This window comes from Chiloscyllium plagiosum, unplaced genomic scaffold, assembly GCF_037043375.1.
Source record: "Chiloscyllium plagiosum isolate Xiang-an unplaced genomic scaffold, Cpla_swu_hap1 HiC_scaffold_4, whole genome shotgun sequence".
In the NCBI taxonomy this organism is placed as follows: domain Eukaryota; kingdom Metazoa; phylum Chordata; class Chondrichthyes; order Orectolobiformes; family Hemiscylliidae; genus Chiloscyllium; species Chiloscyllium plagiosum.
The window spans coordinates 146,177,623-146,201,760 of record NW_028270142.1 but is presented as its reverse complement, the minus strand read 5'-3'; the positions used below and the strand labels follow the sequence as shown (position 1 = coordinate 146,201,760).

Sequence of the window (24,138 nt, the reverse complement as noted above, 5' to 3'; positions counted from 1 at the left end):
CCATAGATTACAACCTTGGAGGTCCAGTTTGTCAATCTGCAACTAAACTCCCTGAGTTGGTTGTCCTTGTTACAGGCCATTTGCAGATGACACTAAGCTGGGTGGCAGTGTGTGCTGTGAGGAGGATGCTAAGAGGCTGCAGGATGACTTGAACAGATTGGCTGAGTGTTCACATACTTGGCAGATGAAATATGATGGGATAAATGTGAGGTTATCCAGTTTGGTCAGAAAAACAAGAAGGCAGATTATTATATGAATGGTGGCAGTTTAGGAAAAGGTGAAGTGCAACAGTTGCTGAAGGTAGGCATGCAGTTGCAGAAGGCAATGAGGAAACCTTCATAGCAAGAGGATGTAAGTATCTAAGTAAGGATGTTTTACTGCAGTTAAACAGGACCTAGGTGAGGCCACACTTGAGTGTTGTGTGTGGTTTTGGTCTCCCAGTCTGAGGAGGGACAGTCTTGTTATTGAAGGAGTCCAGCAAAGGTTCACTAGACTGATTCTCAGGATGGCAGAACTGATGTGAGGAAAGACAGGATTGACTGGACTTGTACTTGCTGGAGTTTAGAAGAATGAGGGGGTTTCTCATAGAAACATATACAATTCTGAGGGGACTGGATAGGCTAGATTGAGAAGAATGTTCCTGATGTTGAAGTCCAGAACTAGGGGTCGCAATTTAAGAAGAAGGGGTAGGCCATTCAGGACTGAGATAAAGGAAAATTCCTTCACTCAGAGTTGTGAACCTGTGGAATTCTCTCCAAAGGAAGCTGTTCGGGCCAGTTCATTAGACATTCAAGAGGGAGCTGGACATGGCCTTTGCAGCTAATGGGATCAAAGGGTAAGGAGCGAAAGTGGGATGCTGAGATTGCACGATCAGCCATCATCATACGGAATGGTGTTGCAGCCTTGAAGGTAAATGGGTCTACTCCTGCAGCTATTTTCTTTGTTTCTATGATTCCATTTTTCTGCTTATGTCATTGGTACTAAAGTGAACCAGGAATGCTTACCTTCCCCCTTCAGCTGCAGCTATTCACTGACATCCTGGCCCCAGGGAGGCAACATATTGTCTTGGAGTCACATCTGCAGCCTCAAACTCCTATCTAAACCTCTCACTTTGCAGTCTTCTATCACTATGTCTTTTTTCTGTGCTCCCACCGTGTGCAGTTGGGCTCTGATTATACCCCCCCCCCCCCCCCCCCCCCCAGTGTAATGGTCATCTCGCTGTCCTTTCCTTGTAACACTGGAAAGAATTTATAAATTTACAAAATATGCAAAATGCTGCAGACACTAGAAATCTGAAATAAAATACTGACCAAGTCTAGCAGTGTCTGTTGAGACAAAAACTAAGTGTTTCAGATTGATCACCCTGCATCAACGCCTGAACCAATATGCAACAGATTTTGATTGGTGATTTAGGACAAGGACAAAAGAAAGCTCTGTGATAGTGATGTAGGAGTAGGCCATTCAGTCCAACAAGCTTGTCATTTAATTGCTGGTCATCCATTTGAGTGCTTTTTTTCCCCAAACTATCCCATGTGTCTTTATATTGTTGTATATACAAACCAGCAAATCTCCAAACGTATCCAAAAACTGTGCTTCCAAGCACTGGAGTTGAGAATTCTAAATAATTGCCACAATAAGTAAAAAGAGTCTCATACCTAAATGGCATCCCCCTTATTTTTATGTTGTATCATCAGTTCTAAAGTCCTCAACCATTGAAAACACCACAACTGCATCTACTGTGTCTTTAAATATTTTGTAAATTTCAATGAGATCACCAAGCGTTCTTCAAAATTTTCAAGAACATAGGAGACCAGGATTCTTTGTGTTCCATAATTTCCAGTTTTCTGGTTCTAGGCACCTTCACTTTGGATGTACAATCTGTCTACACATCAATCCTCTTGGTTGTAAGTTTGCTCACTGAGCTGGAAGGTTTGTTTTGAGACAATTCATCACCATACTAGGTGACATCTTCAGTGAGCCTCTGGTGAAGCGCTAGTGTTATGTCCTGCTTTCTATTTATGTGTCTTGGTTTCCTAAGGTGGGTGATATCATGTCTGGTTCTTTTTCTCAGAGGATGGTAGACGGGGACCAAATCGAAGTGTTTGTTGATGGAGTTCTGGTTTGAATGCCAGTCTTAAGGTGGGTGATATCATTTCCGGTTCTTTTTCTACACTCCACTGGAGGCTACTGATGGTATTACCTAGTATGGTGTCGAAATGTCTGAAAACAAAACTTCCAGCTCAGTGAGCAAACTTACAACCAGAAGCTCAACCTGCACTACAAATCTTCTCAAAAATCACATCAATCCTCCATTAGGATTGACTGAATCTCTCCACGTCCTTGAAAAGAGGTCTGCACATGCCCCATCCATCACCAACCTCCACCTGGTTGAGTTTGTTCTCACTGAAAAGTTATCCTTTAACTTAACTCATTTCCCCAAATCAAATGTGTGGTCATGGGTAACCCTAACCTCAGCAGGGGTTAAGTTATGAGATATTCAAATTAAGTCTGTTTTTCTTAGAATTTAGAAGATAAAGGGATGATTGATCAAATATATTACCAGGAGAAAGTGAGGTCTGCAGATGCTGGAGATCAGAGCTGGAAATGTGTTGCTGGAACAGCACAGCAGGTCAGGCAGCATCCAGGGAACAGGAGAATCGACGTTTCGGGCATAAGCCCTTCTTCAGGAAGGGCTTATGCTCCTGAAGAAGGGCTTATGCCCGAAACGTCGATTCTCCTGTTCCCTGGATGCTGCCTGACCTGCTGCACTTTTCCAGCAACATATTTCCAGCAAATATATTACCAGGCAAAGGTACGTATTTTCACTTGTTGAAGATTCTAGAACTGCGTGTATAGTCTGAAAATTAGGACCAGATCACTCAGAAGGGACGTTAGGAAGCACTTCTACACAAAAAGGGTGATAGAGGTTTGGAACTCCCTTCCTTCCACAAATGTCCTCGTATTCAGTCATTAGCTTTAGATTTGAGTTTTTTTTATTAAGCAAATATTTTAAGGATTATGGACCAAAAGCAGGTATATGCAATTAAGCTTTGGATCCAGCATAATCTCATCGAAGGGTGGAAGAGGCTCAAGGGGCTGAATGGCCTACTGCTGCTCCTGTCACCATTTACTACGAGCTAGTGAGGGCAGGAATAGGAGGATAGAGCAGATGAATGCATGGCTGAGGAGCTGGTGTATGAGAGAAGGATTCACATTTTGGGGTAGAAGTGACCTGTACAAGAAGAACGGATTGCACCTAAATTGGAAGGGGACTAATATACTGGCAGGGAGATTTGCTAGAGCTGCTTGGGAGGATTTTAACTAGTAAGGTAGGGGGGTGGGACCCAGGGAAATAGTGAGGAAAGAGATCGATCTGAGACGGGTACAGCTGAGAACCGATGTGAGTCAAACAGTCAGGGCAGGCAGGGACAAGGTAAGACTAATAAATTAAACTGCATTTATTTCAATGCAAGGGGCCTAACAGGGAAGGCAGATGAACTCAGGGCATGGTTAGGAACATGGGACTGGGATATCATAGCAATTACAGAAAAATCGCTCAGGGATGGGCAGGACTGGCAGCTTAATGTTCCAGGATACAAATGATACAAAAGGAAGGATAGAAAGGGAGGCAAGAGAGGAGGGGGAGTGGCATTTTTGATAAGGGATAGCATTACAGCTGTGCTGAGGGAAGATATTCCTGGAAATACATCCAGGGAAGTTATTTGGGTGGAACTGAGAAATAAGAAAGGGATGATCACCTTATTGGGATTGTATTATAGATCCCCCAATAGTCAGAGGGAAATCGAGAAACAAACTTGCAAGGAGATCTCAGCTATCTGTAAGAATAATAGGGTAGTTATGATTAGATTAGATTACTTAGGCCCAACAAGTCCACACCGACCCGCTGAAGTGCAACCCAACCAAACCCATTCCCCTACATTTACCCCTTCGCCTAACACTACGGGCAATTTAGCATGGCCAATTCACCTAACCTGCACATTTTTGGACTGTAGGAGGAAACTGGAGCACTCAGAGGAAACCCACGCAGACATGGGGAGAATGTGTAAACTCCACACAGTCAGTTGTCTGAGGCGGGAATTGAACCCGGGTCTCTAGCACTGTGAGGCAGCAGTGCTAACCACCGTGCCGCCCACGGTAGGGGATTTTAACTTTCCAAACATAGACTGGGATTGCCATAGTGTTAAAGGTTTAGATGGAGAGGAATTTCTTAAGTGTGTACAAGAAAGCTTTCTGATTCAGTATGTGGATGTACCTACTAGAGAAGGTGCAAAACTAGACCTACTCTTGGGAAATAAGGCAGGGCAGGTGACTGAGGTGTCAGTGGGGAAGCACTTTGGGGCCAGCGACCATAATTCTATTCGTTTTAAAATAGTGATGGAAAAGGATAGACCAGATCTAAAAGTTGAAGTTCTAAATTGGAGAAGGGCCAATTTTGACGGTATTAGGCAAGAACGTTCGAAAGCTGATTGGAGGTAAATGTTCACAGGTAAAGGGACGGCTGGAAAATGGGAAGCCTTCAGAAATGAGATAACAAGTATCCAGAGAAAGTATATTCCTGTCAGGGTAAAAGGGAAGGCTTGTAGGTATAGGAATGCTGGATGACTAAAGAAATGAAGAGTTTGGTTAAGAAAAAGAAGGAAGCATATGTCAGGTATAGACAGGATAGATCGAGTGAATCCTTAGAGTATAAAGGAAGTAGGTGTATACTTAACAGGGAAATCAGGAGGGCAAAACTGGGACATGAGATAGCTTTGGCAAATAGAATGAAGGAGAATCCAATGGGCTTTTACAAATATATTATGGACAAAAGGGTAACTAGGGAGAGAATAGGGCCCCTCAAAGATTAGCAAGGCGGCCTTTGTGTGGAGCCACAGAAAATGTGGAGATACTAAATTAATATTTTGCATCAGTATTTACTGTGGAATAGGATATGGAAGATATAGACTGTAGGGAAATAGATGGTGACATCTTGCAAAATGTCCAGATTACAGAGGAGGAAGTGCTGGATGTCTTGAAATGGTTAAAAGTGGATAAATCCCCAGGACCTGATCAGGTGTACCCGAGAACTCTGTGGAAAGCTAGAGAAGTGATTGCTGGGCCTCTTGCTGAGATATTTGTATCATCGATAGTCACAGGTGAGGTGCCGGAAGACTGAAGGTTGGCTAACGTGGTGCCACTGTAAAAGAAGGGCGGTAAAGACAAGCCAGGGAACTATAGACCGGTGAGCCTGACCTCGGTGGTGGGCAAGTTGTTGGAGGAAATCCTGAGAGACAGGTTGTACATGTATTTGGAAAGGCAAGGACTGATTCAGGATAGTCAACATGGCTTTGTGTTTGGGAAATCATGTGTTTTTTGAAGAAGTAACAAAGAAGATTGATGAGGCAGAGCAGTAGATGTGATCGATATGGACTTCAGTAAGACATTCGTCAAGGTTCCCCATGGGAGACTGATTAGCAAGGTTAGATCTCATGGAATACAGGGAGAACTAGCCATTTGGATACAGAACTGGCTCAGAGGTAGAAGACAGAGGGTGGTGGTGGAAGGTTGTTTTTCAGACTGGAGGCATGTGACCAGTGGAGTGCCATAGGATCGGCGCTGGGCCCTCTACTTTTTGTCATTTGTATAAATGATTTGGATGTGAGCATAAGAGGTCCAATTAGTAAGTTTGCAGATGACACCAAAATTGGAGGTGTAGTGGACAGCGAAGAGGGTTACCTCAGATTACAACAGGATCTGGACCAGATGGGCCAATGGGCTGAGAAGTGGCAGATGGAGTTTAATTCAGATAAATGCGAGGTGCTGCATTTTGGGAAAGCAAATCTTAGCGGGACTTATACACTTAATGGTAAGGTCCTAGGGAGTGTTGCTGAACAAAGAGACCTTGGAGTGCAGGTTCACAGCTCCTTGAAAGTGGAGTTGCAGTTAGATAGGATAGTGAAGAAGGTGTGCTTTCCTTTATTGGTCAGAGTATTGAGTACAGGAGTTAGGAGGTCATGTTGCAGCTGTACAGGACATTGGTTAGGCCATTGTTGGAATATTGAGTGCAATTCTGGTCTCATTCCTTTCGGAAAGATGTTGTGAAACATGAAAGGGTTCAGAAAAGATTTTCAAGGATGTTGCCAGGGTTGGAGGATCTGAGCTACAGGGAGAGGCTGAACAGGCTGGGGCTGTTTTCTCTAGTGTCGGAGGCTGAGGGGTGACCTTATAGAGGTTTACCAAATTATGCAGGGCATGGATAGGATAAATAGACAAAGTATTTTCCCTGAGGTGGGGGAGTCCAGAGCTAGAGGGCATAGGTTTAGGGTGAGAGGGGAAAGATATAAAAGAGACCTAAGGGGCAACTTTTTCACACAGAGGGTGGTATGTGTATGGAATGAGCTGCCAGAGGAAGTGGTGGAGGCTGGTACAATTGCAACATTTAAGAGGCATTTGGATGGGTATATGAATAGGAAGGGTTTGGAGGGATATGGGCCGGGTGCTGGCAGGTGGGACTAGATTGGGTTGGGATATCTGGGACAGCATGGACGGGTTGGGCTGAAGGGTCTGTTTCCATGCTGTACATCTCTATGACTCTTAAGTGTAAGGTGCTGACCTGCCACAATCCATCTAAGAAATACCCAGAAGATATGTTTCCACTAATAAAGTAGACACCCTCCTATTTTTCCCCATTATATACTCTCCCATTCACTCAGTGAGCTCAGCTGAAACACAGCACTGCTCTCTCCGCCTACACCTGTTGAGAGGCGGGGCCGGGGTGGGGAGGGAGAAAGACTGCAATACGCGTGCGCATTCTGGCGGTATCGGACATACGCATGCGCACAGCTCACGGGCCGCCGGCGATACGCCTGCGCAGAGAGCCGGGTTGCTGTCTGACGAGCGTGCGCAGAGCCCCGCGATGTCGATGACGCGCGTGCGCAGTGCGGGGAAGTGACTGTAAATTGATGGCGGGAGGCTAAGTTCCTGTTGACGAAGATGGAGGCCCCGTCGTGCGGCCATTACCTGGAGCTGAGTGACACTCCCGTGCAGTTCGAGAAAGTCTCCACCGTCAATAATGTCTTTTTCGATGAAGCTAATAAGCAGGTGAGAGGGTGGACCAACAACTCCTGTCAGTACCTCCGACAGTGCAGCACTCCCTCAGCACTGACCCTCCGACAGTGCGGCACTCCCTCAGCACTGACCCTCCGACAGTGCGGCGCTCCCTCAGCACTGACCCTCCGACAGTGCGGCGCTCCCTCAGCACTGACCCTCCAACAGTGCGGCGCTCCCTCAGCACTGACCCTCCAACAGTGCGGCGCTCCCTCAGCACTGACCCCCCGACAGTGCCCACTCCCTCAGCACTGACCCTCCGACAGAGCGGCGCTCCCTCAGCACTGACCCTCCAACAGTGCGGCGCTCCCTCAGCACTGACCCTCCGACAGTGCCCACTCCCTCAGCACTGACCCTCCGACAGTGCCCACTCCCTCAGCACTGACCCTCCGACAGTGCCCACTCCCTCAGCACTGACCCTCCGACAGTGCGGCGCTCCCTCAGCACTGACCCTCCGACAGTGCGGCGCTCCCTCAGCACTGACCCTCCAACAGTGCCCACTCCCTCAGCACTGACCCTCCGACAGTGCCCACTCCCTCAGCACTGACCCTCCGACAGTGCCCACTCCCTCAGCACTGACCCTCCGACAGTGCGGCGCTCCCTCAGCACTGACCCTCCGACAGTGCGGCGCTCCCTCAGCACTGACCCCCCGACAGTGCGGCGCTCCCTCAGCACTGACCCCCCGACAGTGCGGCGCTCCCTCAGCACTGACCCCCCGACAGTGCGGAACTCCCTCAGCACTGACCCTCCGACAGTGCGGCGCTCCCTCAGCACCGACCCTCCGACAGTGCGGCGCTCCCTCAGCACTGACCCTCCGACAGTGCGGCGCTCCCTCAGCACTGACCCTCCGACAGCGCGGCGCTCCCTCAGCACTGACCCTTCGACAGCGCGGCGCTCCCTCAGCACTGACCCTCCGACAGTGCCGCGCTCCCTCAGCACTGACCCTCCGACAGTGCGGCGCTCCCTCAGCACTGACCCTCCGACAGTGCGGCGCTCCCTCAGCACTGACCCTCCGACAGCGCGGCGCTCCCTCAGCACTGACCCTCCGACAGCGCGGCGCTCCCTCAGCACTGACCCTCCGACAGCGCGGCGCTCCCTCAGCACTGACCCTCCGACAGCGCGGCGCTCCCTCAGCACTGACCCTCCGACAGTGCGGTGCTCCCTCAGCACTGACCCTCTGACAGTGCGGTGCTCCCTCAGCACTGACCTCCCGACAGTGCGGCACTCCCTCAGCACTGACCCCCCGACAGTGCGGCACTCCCTCAGCACTGACCCTCCGACAGTTCCCACTCCCTCAGCACCGACCCTCCGACAGTGCGGTGCTCCGACAGTGCGGCACTCCCTCAGCACTGACCCTCCGACAGTGCGGCACTCCCTCAGCACTGACCCTCCGACAGTGCCCACTCCCTCAGCACTGACCCTCCGACAGTGCCCACTCCCTCAGCACTGACCCTCCGACAGTGCGGCCCTCCCTCAGCACTGACCCTCCGACAGTGCCCACTCCCTCAGCACTGACCCTCCGACAGTGCGGCTCTCCCTCAGCACTGACCCTCCGACAGTGCGGCACCCCCTCAGCACTGACCCTCCGACAGTGCGGCACCCCCTCAGCACTGACCCTCCGACAGTGCGGCACCCCCTCAGCACTGACCCTCCGACAGTGCGGCACCCCCTCAGCACTGACCCTCCGACAGTGCGGCACCCCCTCAGCACTGACCCTCCGACAGTGCGGCACCCCCTCAGCACTGACCCTCCGACAGTGCGGCACCCCCTCAGCACTGACCCTCCGACAGTGCGGCACCCCCTCAGCACTGACCCTCCGACAGTGCGGCACCCCCTCAGCACTGACCCTCCGACAGTGCGGCACCCCCTCAGCACTGACCCTCCGACAGTGCGGCACCCCCTCAGCACTGACCCTCCGACAGTGCGGCACCCCCTCAGCACTGACCCTCCGACAGTGCGGCACCCCCTCAGCACTGACCCTCCGACAGTGCGGCACCCCCTCAGCACTGACCCTCCGACAGTGCGGCACCCCCTCAGCACTGACCCTCCGACAGTGCGGCACCCCCTCAGCACTGACCCTCCGACAGTGCCCGCTCCCTCAGCACTGAGCCTCCGACAGTGCCCGCTCCCTCAGCACTGAGCCTCCGACAGTGCCCGCTCCCTCAGCACTGAGCCTCCGACAGTGCCCGCTCCCTCAGCACTGAGCCTCCGACAGTGCCCGCTCCCTCAGCACTGACCCTCCGACAGTGCCCGGTCCCTCAGCACCGACCCTCCGACAGTGCGGCGCTCCCTCAGCACCGACCCTCCGACAGTGCGGCGCTCCCTCAGCACCGACCCTCCGACAGTGCGGCGCTCCCTCAGCACCGACCCTCCGACAGTGCGGCGCTCCCTCAGCACCGACCCTCCGACAGTGCGGCGCTCCCTCAGCACCGGCCCTCCGACAGTGCGGCGCTCCCTCAGCACCGGCCCTCCGACAGTGCGGCGCTCCCTCAGCACCGGCCCTCCGACAGTGCGGCGCTCCCTCAGCACCGGCCCTCCGACAGTGCGGCGCTCCCTCAGCACCGGCCCTCCGACAGTGCGGCGCTCCCTCAGCACCGACCCTCCGACAGTGCGGCGCTCCCTCAGCACCGGCCCTCCGACAGTGCGGCGCTCCCTCAGCACCGACAGTGCGGCGCTCCCTCAGCTCCGACAGTGCGGCGCTCCCTCAGCTCCGACAGTGCGGCGCTCCCTCAGCACCGACAGTGCGGCGCTCCCTCAGCACCGACAGTGCGGCGCTCCCTCAGCACCGACAGTGCGGCGCTCCCTCAGCTCCGACAGTGCGGCGCTCCCTCAGCTCCGACAGTGCGGCGCTCCCTCAGCTCCGACAGTGCGGCGCTCCCTCAGCTCCGACAGTGCGGCGCTCCCTCAGCACCGACAGTGCGGCGCTCCCTCAGCTCCGGCAGTGCGGCGCTCCCTCAGCTCCGACAGTGCGGCGCTCCCTCAGCTCCGACAGTGCGGCGCTCCCTCAGCTCCGACAGTGCGGCGCTCCCTCAGCACCGACAGTGCGGCGCTCCCTCAGCTCCGACAGTGCGGCGCTCCCTCAGCACCGACAGTGCGGCGCTCCCTCAGCACCGACAGTGCGGCGCTCCCTCAGCTCCGACAGTGCGGCGCTCCCTCAGCTCCGACAGTGCGGCGCTCCCTCAGCTCCGACAGTGCGGCGCTCCCTCAGCTCCGACAGTGCGGCGCTCCCTCAGCTCCGACAGTGCGGCGCTCCCTCAGCTCCGACAGTGCGGCGCTCCCTCAGCACCGACAGTGCGGCGCTCCCTCAGCACCGACAGTGCGGCGCTCCCTCAGCACCGACAGTGCGGCGCTCCCTCAGCACCGACCCTCCGACAGTGCGGCGCTCCCTCAGCACCGACAGTGCGGCGCTCCCTCAGCTCCGACAGTGCGGCGCTCCCTCAGCTCCGACAGTGCGGCGCTCCCTCAGCACCGACAGTGCGGCGCTCCCTCAGCACCGACAGTGCGGCGCTCCCTCAGCACCGACAGTGCGGCGCTCCCTCAGCTCCGACAGTGCGGCGCTCCCTCAGCTCCGACAGTGCGGCGCTCCCTCAGCTCCGACAGTGCGGCGCTCCCTCAGCTCCGACAGTGCGGCGCTCCCTCAGCACCGACAGTGCGGCGCTCCCTCAGCTCCGGCAGTGCGGCGCTCCCTCAGCTCCGACAGTGCGGCGCTCCCTCAGCTCCGACAGTGCGGCGCTCCCTCAGCTCCGACAGTGCGGCGCTCCCTCAGCACCGACAGTGCGGCGCTCCCTCAGCTCCGACAGTGCGGCGCTCCCTCAGCACCGACAGTGCGGCGCTCCCTCAGCACCGACAGTGCGGCGCTCCCTCAGCTCCGACAGTGCGGCGCTCCCTCAGCTCCGACAGTGCGGCGCTCCCTCAGCTCCGACAGTGCGGCGCTCCCTCAGCTCCGACAGTGCGGCGCTCCCTCAGCTCCGACAGTGCGGCGCTCCCTCAGCTCCGACAGTGCGGCGCTCCCTCAGCTCCGACAGTGCGGCGCTCCCTCAGCACCGACAGTGCGGCGCTCCCTCAGCACCGACAGTGCGGCGCTCCCTCAGCACCGACCCTCCGACAGTGCGGCGCTCCCTCAGCACCGACCCTCCGACAGTGCAATGCTCCCTATGTTGGCACTGTGGCGGAGCAGCGTTGCCTCAGTAGTGAACCTCCATCTGTGCAGCCGTCAAGAGTGTGTTCAAGTGTCATGCACGATCTTTGTGTCAAAGATTTGGAGTGTTGCTTTTGTTTTCTCCCTGTATTACTGATATGTTGAGAGTCTGGCATATTCGAAGAAATAATGCTGATAGTGTTTAAGCTGGACAATGCTCATGGAAGGAGTGGGAGGAGAGGAAGAGAGAGAAAGAACAAAAAACAATGTTTTTTGTTATTGACCTGATCAAGGAATGCTTGGCATGACAGGATGATTGATTTACCATAGACTCTCTCCAGTGTAGGAACAGGCCATTTGGCCAAACAAGTCCACACTGACCCTCCAAAGGGTAACCCACCCAGACTCCTACCCTTCTGACTAATGCTCAAACCTACACATCCCTGCACAATACAGGCAATTGAGCATGGCTGAATCACTTCAGTTGCCCATCTTTGGGCTGTGGGAGGACACCGGATCACTCAGAGGAAACCCATGCAGACACAGGGAGAATGTGCAAGCTCCACATAGACAGTCACCCGAGGCCGAAATTGAACCGGAATCCTGGTGCTGTGAGGCAGCAGTGCTTACCACTGCGCCACTGTGCTGCCAGGTGCTGTGAATGCACATCTGTTAAAAGTTCACATCATTTGTATGTTCTCCCAGTTGAAGTCTGTGGTTGTAATATGTATTTTTGCAGCACATGAAGACCAATTTGCAGTCCTGAGATGCCAGTTTCTGAAGAAATAACAAACCACATCTCAACATCTGAAGAATACCATTAATGCAGTTGTCCCCATCTTTGAGTTCCCTCTTTCAACAATAACCTAATTGGCATAGTTCAGAAAAAGGCCATTTGCCCCACTGGATCTGTCCACCCCTCTGAATGAGCGTTTCACTTTGCGCAGTTCTCCTGTTTGCTCTCCATAACTGGGATAGGATCCATCAGATTGAAAAATAGCAGATGTGATGCCTCTATTCAAGAACTGCACGCAGCAAAAAGCAGGAAACCACAGACCAGTTGGCCCAATATCTACTCTTGGGAAGATGCTCGAATCTACATGGATAGAAGTTAGAGCTGGACACTTGGAAAATTTCAACAAGATCAATGTGGTTTTATGAAAGGGAAATCCTGTTTGATTATTAGAGTTCTTTTGAGAAAGTAATAAGCAGTGTAGCTAAAGGGATACCTCTGAATGTATTGTGCATAGATTTCCAGAAGGAAGTTAACAAGGTTTGACATCATGGTTTCTGCATAAATTAGGGGCCTATGGTCTTTGGACTAACATATTGCACAAATTGGTTGGCTGATTGGAAGCAAAAGGTGTACATAAATGGGTTGTGTTTCTGTTAGCAGGATGTGATGTGTAGTCTGCCACATGCTTTCAGTATTGGTGCCTCAATTATTTACAGTCTATGTTAATGATTGGAGGGAGGGACCAAATGAATGGTTGTTATGGATGGCACAAAATTAGGTTGGACAATAACTGTGCAGAAGACATAAGTCTGAAAACGAATGTAGATCCTAAAGTGGGTTGGCAAAAAAATTTCAAATGGAATATATTGTGGGGGAAAAAACATGAACGTGTTGACTTTGCAGGACGAATTTTTGGATGATGTGAATGGTAGTGGTCAATTAAGCAACTCACTGCAGGAGGTGGCTCCACCAATTTCCCCCATCCTCGATAATAGAAGAGCCCAGCACGTCAGTTAGGAGATGAGGCTGAAGCATTTGCAGCCAGTAGTACCGAGTGGATGATCTATCTTGGCATCCTCCAGAGGACCAGGCATCACCGATGCCAATTTCACACAATTTAATTCTCTTCACATGATATAAAGAAAGGGTTGGAGGCACGGATACTGCAAAGGCTACATGGGCCCTGACAACATTGTGGCAATAGTACTGAAGACTTGGGCTCCAGAACCTGCTGCTGTCCTAGCCAAGCTCTTTCAGTACAGTTACAATACAGGCATCCACCTGACAATATTGGGGGAAATGACAGCCTTGTGGCATTATTGCTGGACAGTTCGTCCAGGGACCTAGGTAATGTTCTGGAGACCCAGATTTGAATCCCACCACAACGGATAGTGGAATTTGAATTCAGTCGGAATTTGGAATGATGGCCATGAATCTATTGCTGATTGTCAGGCAAAATATTCTTTCGGGAAGGAAACTGCCATCCTTACCTGGTCTGGTCTACATGTCACTCCAGACCCACAGCTGACTCTTAACTGCCCTCTGGGCAATTAGAAACACGCAATAAATGTTGGCCTAGCAGGCACACCCTCATCCTTTGAATGCATTCTTAAGAATGTGGAAAATTGCCCAGTTATGTCCTGCATACAATAAATAGGACACATCCGACCCAACCAATTAATGCTTCATCAATCTACTTTTGGTCATCAGTAAAGTGATGGAAGTCATCAACAGTGCTTTAAAGCAGCAGCTTGCTCAGCAATAACCTCCTCACAGATGCTCAGTTTGGCTCTGCTATGACCCCTTGACTCCTAACCTCATTACAGGTTTGGTTGTTGTCAAGAGTTGAATTCCAGAGGTGAGGTAAGAGTGGCAACCCTTGACATCAAGGTGGCTCTTAACCCAGTATGGCATCAAAGAGCTCTACAAAAAATGGAATCAGTGGGTATCGGGGTAAATTCTGTATTGGTTGGAGTCTTACCTGACGAATAGGAAGATGGTTGTGGTTGTTTTCGGTCAGTTACCTCCGCTCTGGGGCATCTCTGCAGGAGTTTCTCAGGTTAGTGTCCTAGGCCCAACCATGTTCAGCTGCTTCAATGACCATTCTTCCAACATAAGGTCAGAAGTGGGGATATTCATTCACGATTACATGATGTTCAGCACCATTTGCAATTCCTCAGATACTAAAGCAGTCCATGTCCAAATACAACAAGGTCTGGACAATATCCAGGCTTGGGATGACAAGTGGCATGTAACATTTGCACCACACACATGCCAGCAATTACTGTGTCTCCAATAAGAGACAACATAAGCACTGCCCTTTTAACATTCAACATCCTGGAGGGGGTTATTGTTGACCAAAAACTAAGTTGGTCTTGCTGTATTAACAATGGCAACAAGAGGAGGTCAGAGGTAGGAATACTGCAGCGAGTAACTCCCCTCCTTACTCCTTAAAGCCTGTCCATCATCTGCAAGGTACAAGTCAGATGTATGGTGGAATACTTCCCACTTACATGAAGGATGCAGCTCCAACAGCACATCCAGCACAAAGTAGCTGCTTGATCAGCAGCGTATCCACTCCCTCCACTACTGATGCTCAGCAGCAGCAGTGTGTACTATCTACAAGATGCGTTATAGAAATTCAGTTTGTCTTCTCTGATAGCACATTTCAAACCAAAGCCTTCGTTTAAAAATACAAGGTCAGTAGATACATGGGAGCGCTTTCAAGTTTTCTTCCAAGTCCCTCACCATTCTGACTTGGAAATATATCGTTGGGTCAAAATCTTGGCACTCACTCCCTTAGGGCATTGTGGGTCTATCTACAGCACATGGACTGCAGCTGTTCAAGAAGGCAGTTTCTTGAGGATAGCTAGGAATGGGCAGTAAATTAATACCTATATCCCATGTTTGAATAAACAGGAAAAACTTCAAACAGTGAGATAAAATGTGATCTGGGTGTCCTGATATTTGGGATAAAAGTGAGGGTCTTTATCTTGAGTGCAAAATTACATACTGGGCCTATATCTGTTGGCAAGGAGAAGAGTGAGAGTCAATCTCATTAAAACATAGCGAGTTTTGAGAAGATTTGTAGTTCAGGTTGAGATTCTGGATGTAAGTTTGCTCGCTGAGCTGGAAGGTTTGTTTTCAGATGTTTCATCACCATTCTAGGTAGCATCATCAGTGAGCCTCGGGATGAAGCACTAGTGATATGGCTCGTGGCTCGCTTTCCATTTATATGTTTGGGTTTCCTTGGATTGATGATGCCATTTCCTGTGGTGATGTCATTTCCGGTTCTTTTTCTCAGGGGGTAGTAAATGGGATCCTAGTCAATATGTTTGTTGATAGAGTTCCGGTTGGAATGCCCTGCCCAATGGTACCTAAAAGAATGGGTACTCAATGAACACAGTTGGCCGAGTTCTCAGCAACAAACCCGAACAAGCAGACAAAATATGTCCAGAAACCCTAGCCACTCTCCCCTCCATCAAAGATATCTCGGAAATGACTGCCAGACTACTCAGACCTCTTGGCATCATGGTAGCCCACAAACCCACCGACACACTAAAACAGCAGCTAATGAACTTGAAAGACCCTATATAGACAACAAACAAAACTAATATCATTTACAAAATACCTTGTAAGAACTGTAACAACACTGCATTGGACAAACAGGCAGAAAACTAGCCACCAGGATACATGAACATCAACTAGCCACAAAAAGACATGACCCACTCTCACTAGTATCCTTACATACAGATGAGGAAGGACACCACTTCGATAGGATGAATGTGTTGTCCCAAAGATAAGCCAAACAGAGACGTGGACGAGAATTCCTAGAAGCATGGCATTCCAACCGGAACTCTGCCAACAAACACATTGACTTGGATCCCATTTACCAACCCCGAGAAAAAGAACAGGAAATGGCATCACCAATCCAAGGAAACCTAAACACATAAATAGAAAGCGGGCCATACCACAGTGCTTCATCCAGGTGCTCACTGATGATGTTACCTAGTTTGGTGACGAAATGTCTGAAAACGAACCTCCCAGCTCAGTGAGTAAACTTATATTCGTTCAAACATGTTGGAACCTGAGTGAACGTGACACTTGACAGTGTGAATGGTGGAGGAGTGTTTCTTTATGTGGTTGAGACTAGACCTAGATTTAAAAATAAGTGGTCATAGAGTTTAATAGCTCAAGAAGACCCTTTTGGCCTATCATATCTGCACTGATCATCAAGGACCTATCTGTTCTTGTCCTGTTTCTCAGATCTTGGCCCATAGCCTTGGATGCAATGGTATTTCAAGTAAATTTAAACAAAGAACTGTGGGTGCTGGAAATCTGAAGCAAAAATGAAAATTTCTGGACAAACTCAACAGGTCTGGCAGCATCTGTGGAGATAAAGCAGAGATCTATACTTAGTGCCATGTGCTTCCACAAATACACTCTCTCGACTTTTCTCTCCATCAGCACCATCTAAAGCTGGATCAGAGCTGCCCTGCCCCCGTCCCCTATTTCATTTCATTCTTCGGCTTGTTTGCCAATAGCAATTCAAGTGTTCGTTTAAATGCTACATAAATGTTTTGTCTCATTTAGGGATGGAGGTGAACAGAATTTTTTTTCTCTGAAGGATGTTAGTCTTTGGAACTCTCTCCAAAGGAAAAGAGATTGGTCATTTATGGCAAGGATAAATAGATTCTTACCAATAAGGGAGTCAAAGATTATCAGGGCTATGTGATTAATATGCATTTGAGACCATAATCAGATCAGAGGGGCAGAGTAGCCTGTTATTTCTTTTAATTTGCGTGTTCATAAATGCCTATCTTCATTTTCAGACAAAAATCTAAATTCATGTTACGTGAATGAATTTAACAAAAAAAAATTCTCAATTCTGTCCAGTTCCTTCATGATTTTGAACCTCTCTGTTTCAGTGTTTATTTCTAGGTATTCTCAGGGTATGGGCTTCACTGGCTGGGCCAACATTCGCTGCTCATCCCCAATTGCCCTTGTGAAAGTGGTGGTGAGCTACTTCCTTGAATCGCTAAAGCCCATACGATGTCAGACTACTCATGATGCTGTTATGGGGAAGTTCCAGAATTTTAACCTAGGTGATGCTGAAAGAACATTTCTCCAGGTCAGAATGGTGGGTGGGTTGAAGAGAATCTTTGAGGTGGTGGTGTATTGAGGACTCTGACCGTTTTCCCAGCTGACAGGAAAGTAAGTTGTGCTGTTTGTGCATTAGGTGAGGTGCCCACTTTTGACCCACTCAGCCACATTCTGATGTTGCTGCTGTCTCTGAATTGTGCATTGGATTGACCACCATTTGTGCCACTGTAAGGTACAAAAGAAAGACAAAACAAATGCACAAGAAAGCTTTTATTTATAAAAGTAAAAGAGTAGAAATAAAGTTGAACTGATAGTGAAGGAGGGGATAATGTAGAGAAATAATGAAAGAGCTTTTTGCAGCAGAGAGTGGCGGGAGCTGGGCGGAAGTGAAGTCGGAGCGCAAAGCCGGTCGGGAAGGTAAGTGATTGTTATTTGAGTGGAGAAGGAACCCGAGACACTACACATGTAGTGTCTCCCACCCTCCCTCCTCCTCTAACCTACAAAAAAATGGTTAGCTACTTAGTGTTCTTGTTTTGGAGACTAAGTGTAGAGTAATGGCAGCGCAGACAGTGGAATGTTCCTACTGCAGGATGTTTGATGTAGGGGTGACCACCGATGCTCCTGCCGACTTCATCTGTAGGAAGTACAGCCAGCTCCAGCTCCTCACAGACCGCGTTAGGGAACTGGAGCTGGAGTTGGATGAACTGAGGATTATTCGAGAGGCTGAGAGGGTGATAGATAGAAGCTACAGGGACATAGTTATGCAAGAGAACAGAGGTAGCTGGGTAACAGTTAGAGGTGGGAAGGGGAGGAAGCAGGCAGTGCAGGGATCCCCTGTGGTCGTTCCCCTCAACAATAAGTATACCACTTTGGATACTGTTGGGGACGGCCTAGCAGGGATAAGCTGCAGTGACCGGGTCTCTGGCATGAGGTCCGGCTCGGAAGGGAAAGGAGGAGAGCACGAGTTATTGGAGACTCTATAGTTAGAGGGACAGACAGGCGGTTCTGTGGACATGGGCGAGACTCTCGGTTGGTTTGTCGCCTCCCGGGTGCCAGGGTCCAAGACTCCTCGGACCGTGTCTTCAGAATCCTTAAGGGGGAGGGTGTGCAGCCAGAAGTCGTGGTGCACATTGGCACCAACGACATAGGTAGGAAGAGGGGTGGGGAGGTCATTCAGGAGCTCAGGGAGTTAGGCTGGAAGCTAAAAGCTAGGACGGACAGAGTCGTCATCTCTGGGTTGTTGCCGGTGCCATGTGACAGTGAGGCAAGGAATAGGGAGAGAGTGCAGTTGAACACGTGGCTGCAAGGATGGTGTAGGAGAGAGGGCTTTAGGTATTTGGACAATCAGACTGCATTCTGGGGAAGGTGGGACCTGTACAAGCAAGACGGGTTGCACCTGAACCAGAAGGGCACCAATATCCTGGGAGGTAGGTTTGCTAGCACTCTTCGGGGGGGGTTTAAACTATTTGGCAGGGGGATGGGATCCGGACTTGTAGTCCAGCAAGTAGGTTAGCTGTTTTTCAGGATGTCCAAGAATGTAGGGAGGCTGTGGAGAAGGTAGCACTGACAGGGAATACTTGCGGACACCGAGATGGGTTCAAGTGTGTATACTTCAACGCAAGGAGTATCAGAAATAAGGTGGGTGAACTTAAGGCGTGGATCGGTGCTTGGGACTACGATGTTGTGGCCATCACGGAAACGTGGATAGAAGAGGGACAGGAATGGTTGTTGGAGGTTCCTGGTTACAGATGTTTCAGTAAGATTAGGGAGGGTGGTTAAAAAAAGGAGGGGGGGTGGCGTTGCTAATTAGAAATGGTATAACGGCTGCAGAAAGGCAGTTCGAGGGGGATCTGCCTTTGGAGGTAGTATGGGCTGAAGTCAGAAATAGGAAAGGAGCAGTCACCTTGTTGGGTGTTTACTATAGGCCCCCCAATAGCAGCAGAAATGTGGAGAAACAGATTGGGAAACAGATTTTGGAAAGGTGCAGAAGCCACAGGGTAGTAGTCATGGGCGATTTCAACTTCCCAAATATTGATCGGAAGCTCTTTAGATCAAGTAGATTGGACGGGGCAGTGTTTGTGCAGTGTGTCCAGGAAGCTTTTCTAACTCAGGATGTAGATTGTCCGACCAGAGGGGAGGCCATATTGGATTTGGTACTTGGTAACGAACTGGGACAATGATGGACTTGTTAGTGGGTGAGCATTTTGGTGATGGTGACCACAATTCTGTGACTTTCACCTTGTTTATGGAGAGAGATAGGTGCGTGCAACAGGGTAGGTTTTACAATTGGGGGAAGGGTAAATACAATGCTGCAAGACAGGATCTGAGGAGCATAGGCTGTCAGGGAAGGATGTCATTGAAATGTGAAACTTTTCAAGGAACAGATACGACGTGTCCTTGATATGTATGTACCTGTCAGGCAGGAAAGAATGGTCGTGTGAGGGAACCTTGGTTGATGAGGGAGGTTGAATGTCTAGTAAAGAGGAAGAAGAGGGCTTACATAAGGTTGAGGAAACAAGGTTCAGACAGAGCGTTGGAGGGATACAGGATAGCCAGGTGGGAGCTGAAGAAAGGGATTAGGAGAGCTAAGAGAGGGCATGAAAAATCTTTGGCGGGTAGGATCAAGGATAACCCCAAGGCCTTTTATGTGTATGTGAGAAACATGAGAATGTTGAGAACGAGGGTAGGTCCAATCAAGGACAGTAGTGGGAGACTGTGTATTGAGTCGGAAGAGATAGGAGAGGTCTTGAATGAGTACTTTTCTTCAGTATTTACAAATGAGAGGGACCATATTGTTGAAGGGGAGGGTATGAAATGGACTGGTAAGCTAGAGGAGATACTTGTTAGGAAGGAAGATGTGTTGGGCATTTTGAAAAACTTGAGGATAGACAAGTCCCCGGGCCTGATGGGATATATCCTAGGATTATGTGGGAAGCAAGAGAGGAAATTGCAGAGCCGTTGGCAATGATCTTTTCGTCTTCACTATCAATGGGGGTGGTACCAGGGGACTGGAGAGTGGCGAATGTTGTGTCCCTGTTCAAAAAAGGGAATAGGGATAACCCCGGGAATTACCGGCCAGTTAGTCTTTCTTCTGTGGTAGGCAAAGTAATGGAAAGGGTACTGAGGGATAGGATTTATGAGTATCTGGAAAGACACTGCTTGATTAGGGACAGCCAGCACGGATTTGTGAGGGGTAGGTCTTGCCTTACAAGTCTTATTGAATTCTTTGAGGAGGTGACCAAGCATGTGGATGAGGGTAGAGCAGTGGATGTAGTGTACATGGATTTTAGTAAGGCATTTGATAAGGTTCCCCATGGTAGGCTTATGCAGAAAGTCAGGAGGCATGGGATCGTGGGAAATTTGGCCAGTTGGATAGAGAACTGGCTAACCGGTCGAAGTCAGAGAGTGGTGGTAGATGGTAAATATTCAGCCTGGAGCCCAGTTACAAGTGGAGTTCCGCAGGGATCAGTTCTGGGTCCTCTGCTGTTTGTAATTTTTATTAATGACTTGGATGAGGGAGTCAAAGGGTGGGTCAGTAAATTTGCAGATGATACGAAGATTGGTGGAGTTATGGATAGTGAGGAGGGCTGTTGTCGGCTGCAAAGGGACTTAGATATGACGCAGAGCTGGGCTGAGGAGTGGCAGATGGGGTTCAACCCCACATCATCGTGGGCCGAAGGGCCTGTTCTGTGCTGTATTGTTCTATGTTCTAGTGAATCAAGATTTGATTATTTAGTGCCGTGCTGACCACCCTCCGACTTAAAATTTGAGACTTGGGCTGGAAACAACTATGCTGAGCTTAGATGACAATTGGTAATTACAAAAGATTGGGGGCAGAACTAGCTGGGAAAGGGGTTTGGCAGGGTGAGGATCAATGACAGATGTTTAATCTAAAGACACAATCTCAGAATAAGGATTTGCCTATTTAAGACAAATGAGACATTTCTTCCGAGGGGATTGAATCTGTGCAATTCTTGTTGAGACTGTGATGGAATGATTTTTAATTAGTAAGGGAATTGAGGTTCATGAGGTTGTGGGGGGGATGGGGGTGGGAGTCAGGAGAGTGGAGTTGAGGATTATCAGTTTGGCCATGATCTCATTGAATGATAGAGTAGATTTGTTGGGCTGAATAGCCTATTTCTGCTACTATGTCTGGGGTCTCAGCCTTGTTTTCAAATTTCTCATTGGCTTAATACAACTCTCTTCCATCTCTGTAATCTCCAAACCCACAATCCTTCAATTCAGGAGTTGCTCCTCCTGGAGTTTTAATGATTGTGTCATTGGCTGCTGTACCTTGAGATGCCATGGCCTTGAACTCTAGAATTTCTTGCCTAATTGTCTCCATTTCTCTGCTGCCCTCTCCTCTTTTTATGACAGTCATAGAGATGTACAGCATGGAAACAGACCCTTTGGTCCAACCTGTCCATGCCGACCAGATATCCCAACCAAATCTAGTCCCACCTGCCAGCACCCGGGCCATATCCCTCCAAATCCTTCCTATTCATATACCCATCCAAATGCCTCTTAAATGTTGCAGTTGTACCAGCCTCCACCAGTTCCTCTGGCAGCTCATTCCATACACGTACCACCCTCTGCTTGAGAAAGTTGCCCCATAGGTCTCTTTTATATCTTTCCCCCCTCACCCTAAACCTATGCCCTCTAGTTCTGGACTCCCCGACCCCAGGGAAAAGGCTTTGCCTATTTATCCTATCCATGCCCCTTATAATTTTGTAAACCTCTGTAAGGTCACCCCTCAGCCTCCGACGCTCCAGGGAAAACAGCCTCAGCCTGTTCAGCCTCTCCCTATAGCTCAGATCCTCCAACCCTGGCAACATCCTTGTAAATCTTTTCTGAACCCTTTCAAGTTTCACAACGTCTTTCCGATAGGAAGGAGACCAGAATTGCACGCAATATTCCAACAGTGGCCTAACCAATGTCCTGTACAGCCGCAACATGACCTTCCAACTCCTGAACTCAATACTCTGACCAATAAAGGAAAGCATACCAAACGCCGCCTTCACTATCCTATCTACCTGCGACTCCACTTTCAAGGAGCTATGAACCTGCACTCCAAGGTCTCCTTGTTCAGCAACACTCCCTAGGACCTTACTTTTAAGCAATTTCTCCAGACTTTGGTTGCCTATCTTCTTTTGAGCTCAGTATCAAAGTTTCTTTCTGTGGAATGTCTTCAAGCAGTTGACTCCATCTATGAGTAGTTTATAATAAGAAGTTGTGAAATGAGAGAAGGATTGCGATAAAGACAGAATGAGTCGAGCGGGGTATAGTTTTTATTTCTCAGAAAAGGAATTCTGTAGTAATTCTCACTTTGCTGTATGTAAACTGACTGCCAGCTGTCAGTAAAAATGGTGTCTACACATTGAAAGTTTCTAGATGAATTGTTTGGGATGTTGTGAGCTAGTGAAAGGTGCTATGTAAATGCAAGTATATCTTGGTACAACACAAGTAAACTTTGTTTTGTAGTACAGAGCCTGAGTTTTGGTAATAAAGCTCTTAACAAATAGTTTTTTATGTATTGCACAGATCAGGATATTTTGCAAGAACACAAAATCAAAGTCCATCCTAATTTAGTTATCAGTTTATGTCAGAATGCAAGATGCAAAGCTTTGACAAGGTATCATTTTTTCAGTAACAAAATTCAGTTTTAGGCTTACGTGTTAGGCAAAGTTAGTTTTCTATGGATGCAGTAGAGGTTGGCTGATAAACTTCCAATACTAAGCCCCAAAATTTGATGATACTGGTCGTTCTGCTTAACGCATGTTTTGTCAGCCTGAGTTGGTTATAACACACATGACGAATTGTGGATGTTGTTTGGATAACACGAACTTTCTGCTGAATGGCTATAGTGATTTTCTATTAGTGATCTGCAGCACGATTTTCTACAGTGGTTTTTCTATAATGTGAGGTTGCAGAGGAACACTACTGCCATGTTATAGCATAACAACCTGTAGTGCAGAGATATGCTTTTATTCTTATTCATTCATGGGTATGGGCATTGCTAATTGGATTGGAATTTATTTCTCAGCCCATGTTACCCTTGACAAGATGCCCCTGAAGTACTTTACTGCTGCAGTCTTTGGGGTGTAGGAACACCATATGGTGGGTTTAGGAACTGAGTTCCAGGATTTTGACTCCGTGCCAATGAAGGAACGCTTCTATAGTACCATGTCAGGGTGGTATGCGATTTGAAGTGGAATTTGCCAATGCTGGTGTTCCCACGCCGTTCTTGATGATAGGGTTGTGGATCTGTAAGATGTGAGGACTCCAGATGAGTGACTGTGGTGCATCTTGCGGATTGTGTGCTCTGCAGCCATTGTGTATCAGCTATAAAGGAAGTAAACATGGACTTTGTTAGATGAATGCCAATCAAATGTACTGCTTTGTCCTGGATAGTGTCAAGCTTCTTGATGTTTGGAGCTGCACTTCTTCAGGCAGGTGTGCATTATTCCATAACACTGTTGACCGGCGCCTGTAGCCAATGTTCTGATATCAGGGGTGGCATGGTGGCTCAGTGGTTAGCACTGCTGCCTCACAGCAACAAGGTCCTGGGTTTGATTCCAGCCTTGGGCATCTGTCTGTGTGGAACTTGCACATTCTCCCCTTGTCTGCCTGGGTTTCCTCTGGGTGCTCTGGTTTCCTCCCACAGGTCAGGTGAATTGGCTATGCTAAATTGCCCGTAGTGCTAGGTGCATTAGTCAGGGGGAAATGGGTCTGGGTGGGTTACTCTTTGGAGGGTCGGTGTGGACTAATTGGGCTGAAAGGCCTGTTTCCACACTGTCGGGGATCTAATCAAATCAGGGAGACAGATATTCATCCCTGTTTTGTTTTATTCCATTGTTGGCATGTAAGTATCACTGAGCCAACGTTTATTGCCAACCCTAGTTGTCCTTGAGGAGTTGGTCATTAGCTGTCTACTCAAACTACTGATGTCCTTTTTTTATATAGTAACACCCACAATGTTCTGGAGGGGGTTCCAAGATTTTGATCCAGCAATACTGAAGGAACAGCAGTTATTTTCCTAGCCTCTGGCCTGCAC

The 24,138-nt window shown here is 49.2% G+C and overlaps 1 protein-coding gene across 6 annotated transcripts in view; it reads left to right on the top strand.

The window, feature by feature from the left end:
- Positions 1-6,946: 6,946 nt before the first annotated feature.
- rmc1 (regulator of MON1-CCZ1) overlaps positions 6,947-24,138 on the top strand; it is a 71,570-nt gene continuing 54,378 nt past the window's right edge. For 5 of the 6 annotated variants that reach the window (XM_087986761.1, XM_087986759.1, XM_087986762.1 and 2 more), the window contains exon 1: positions 6,947-7,101. In XM_087986761.1, coding sequence (XP_087842887.1) covers positions 6,994-7,101 — 108 coding nt within the window. In that variant the 5' untranslated portion in view covers positions 6,947-6,993. The remainder of the gene's footprint in view (positions 7,102-24,138) is intronic. The other variant, XM_087986763.1, reaches the window with a different exon arrangement.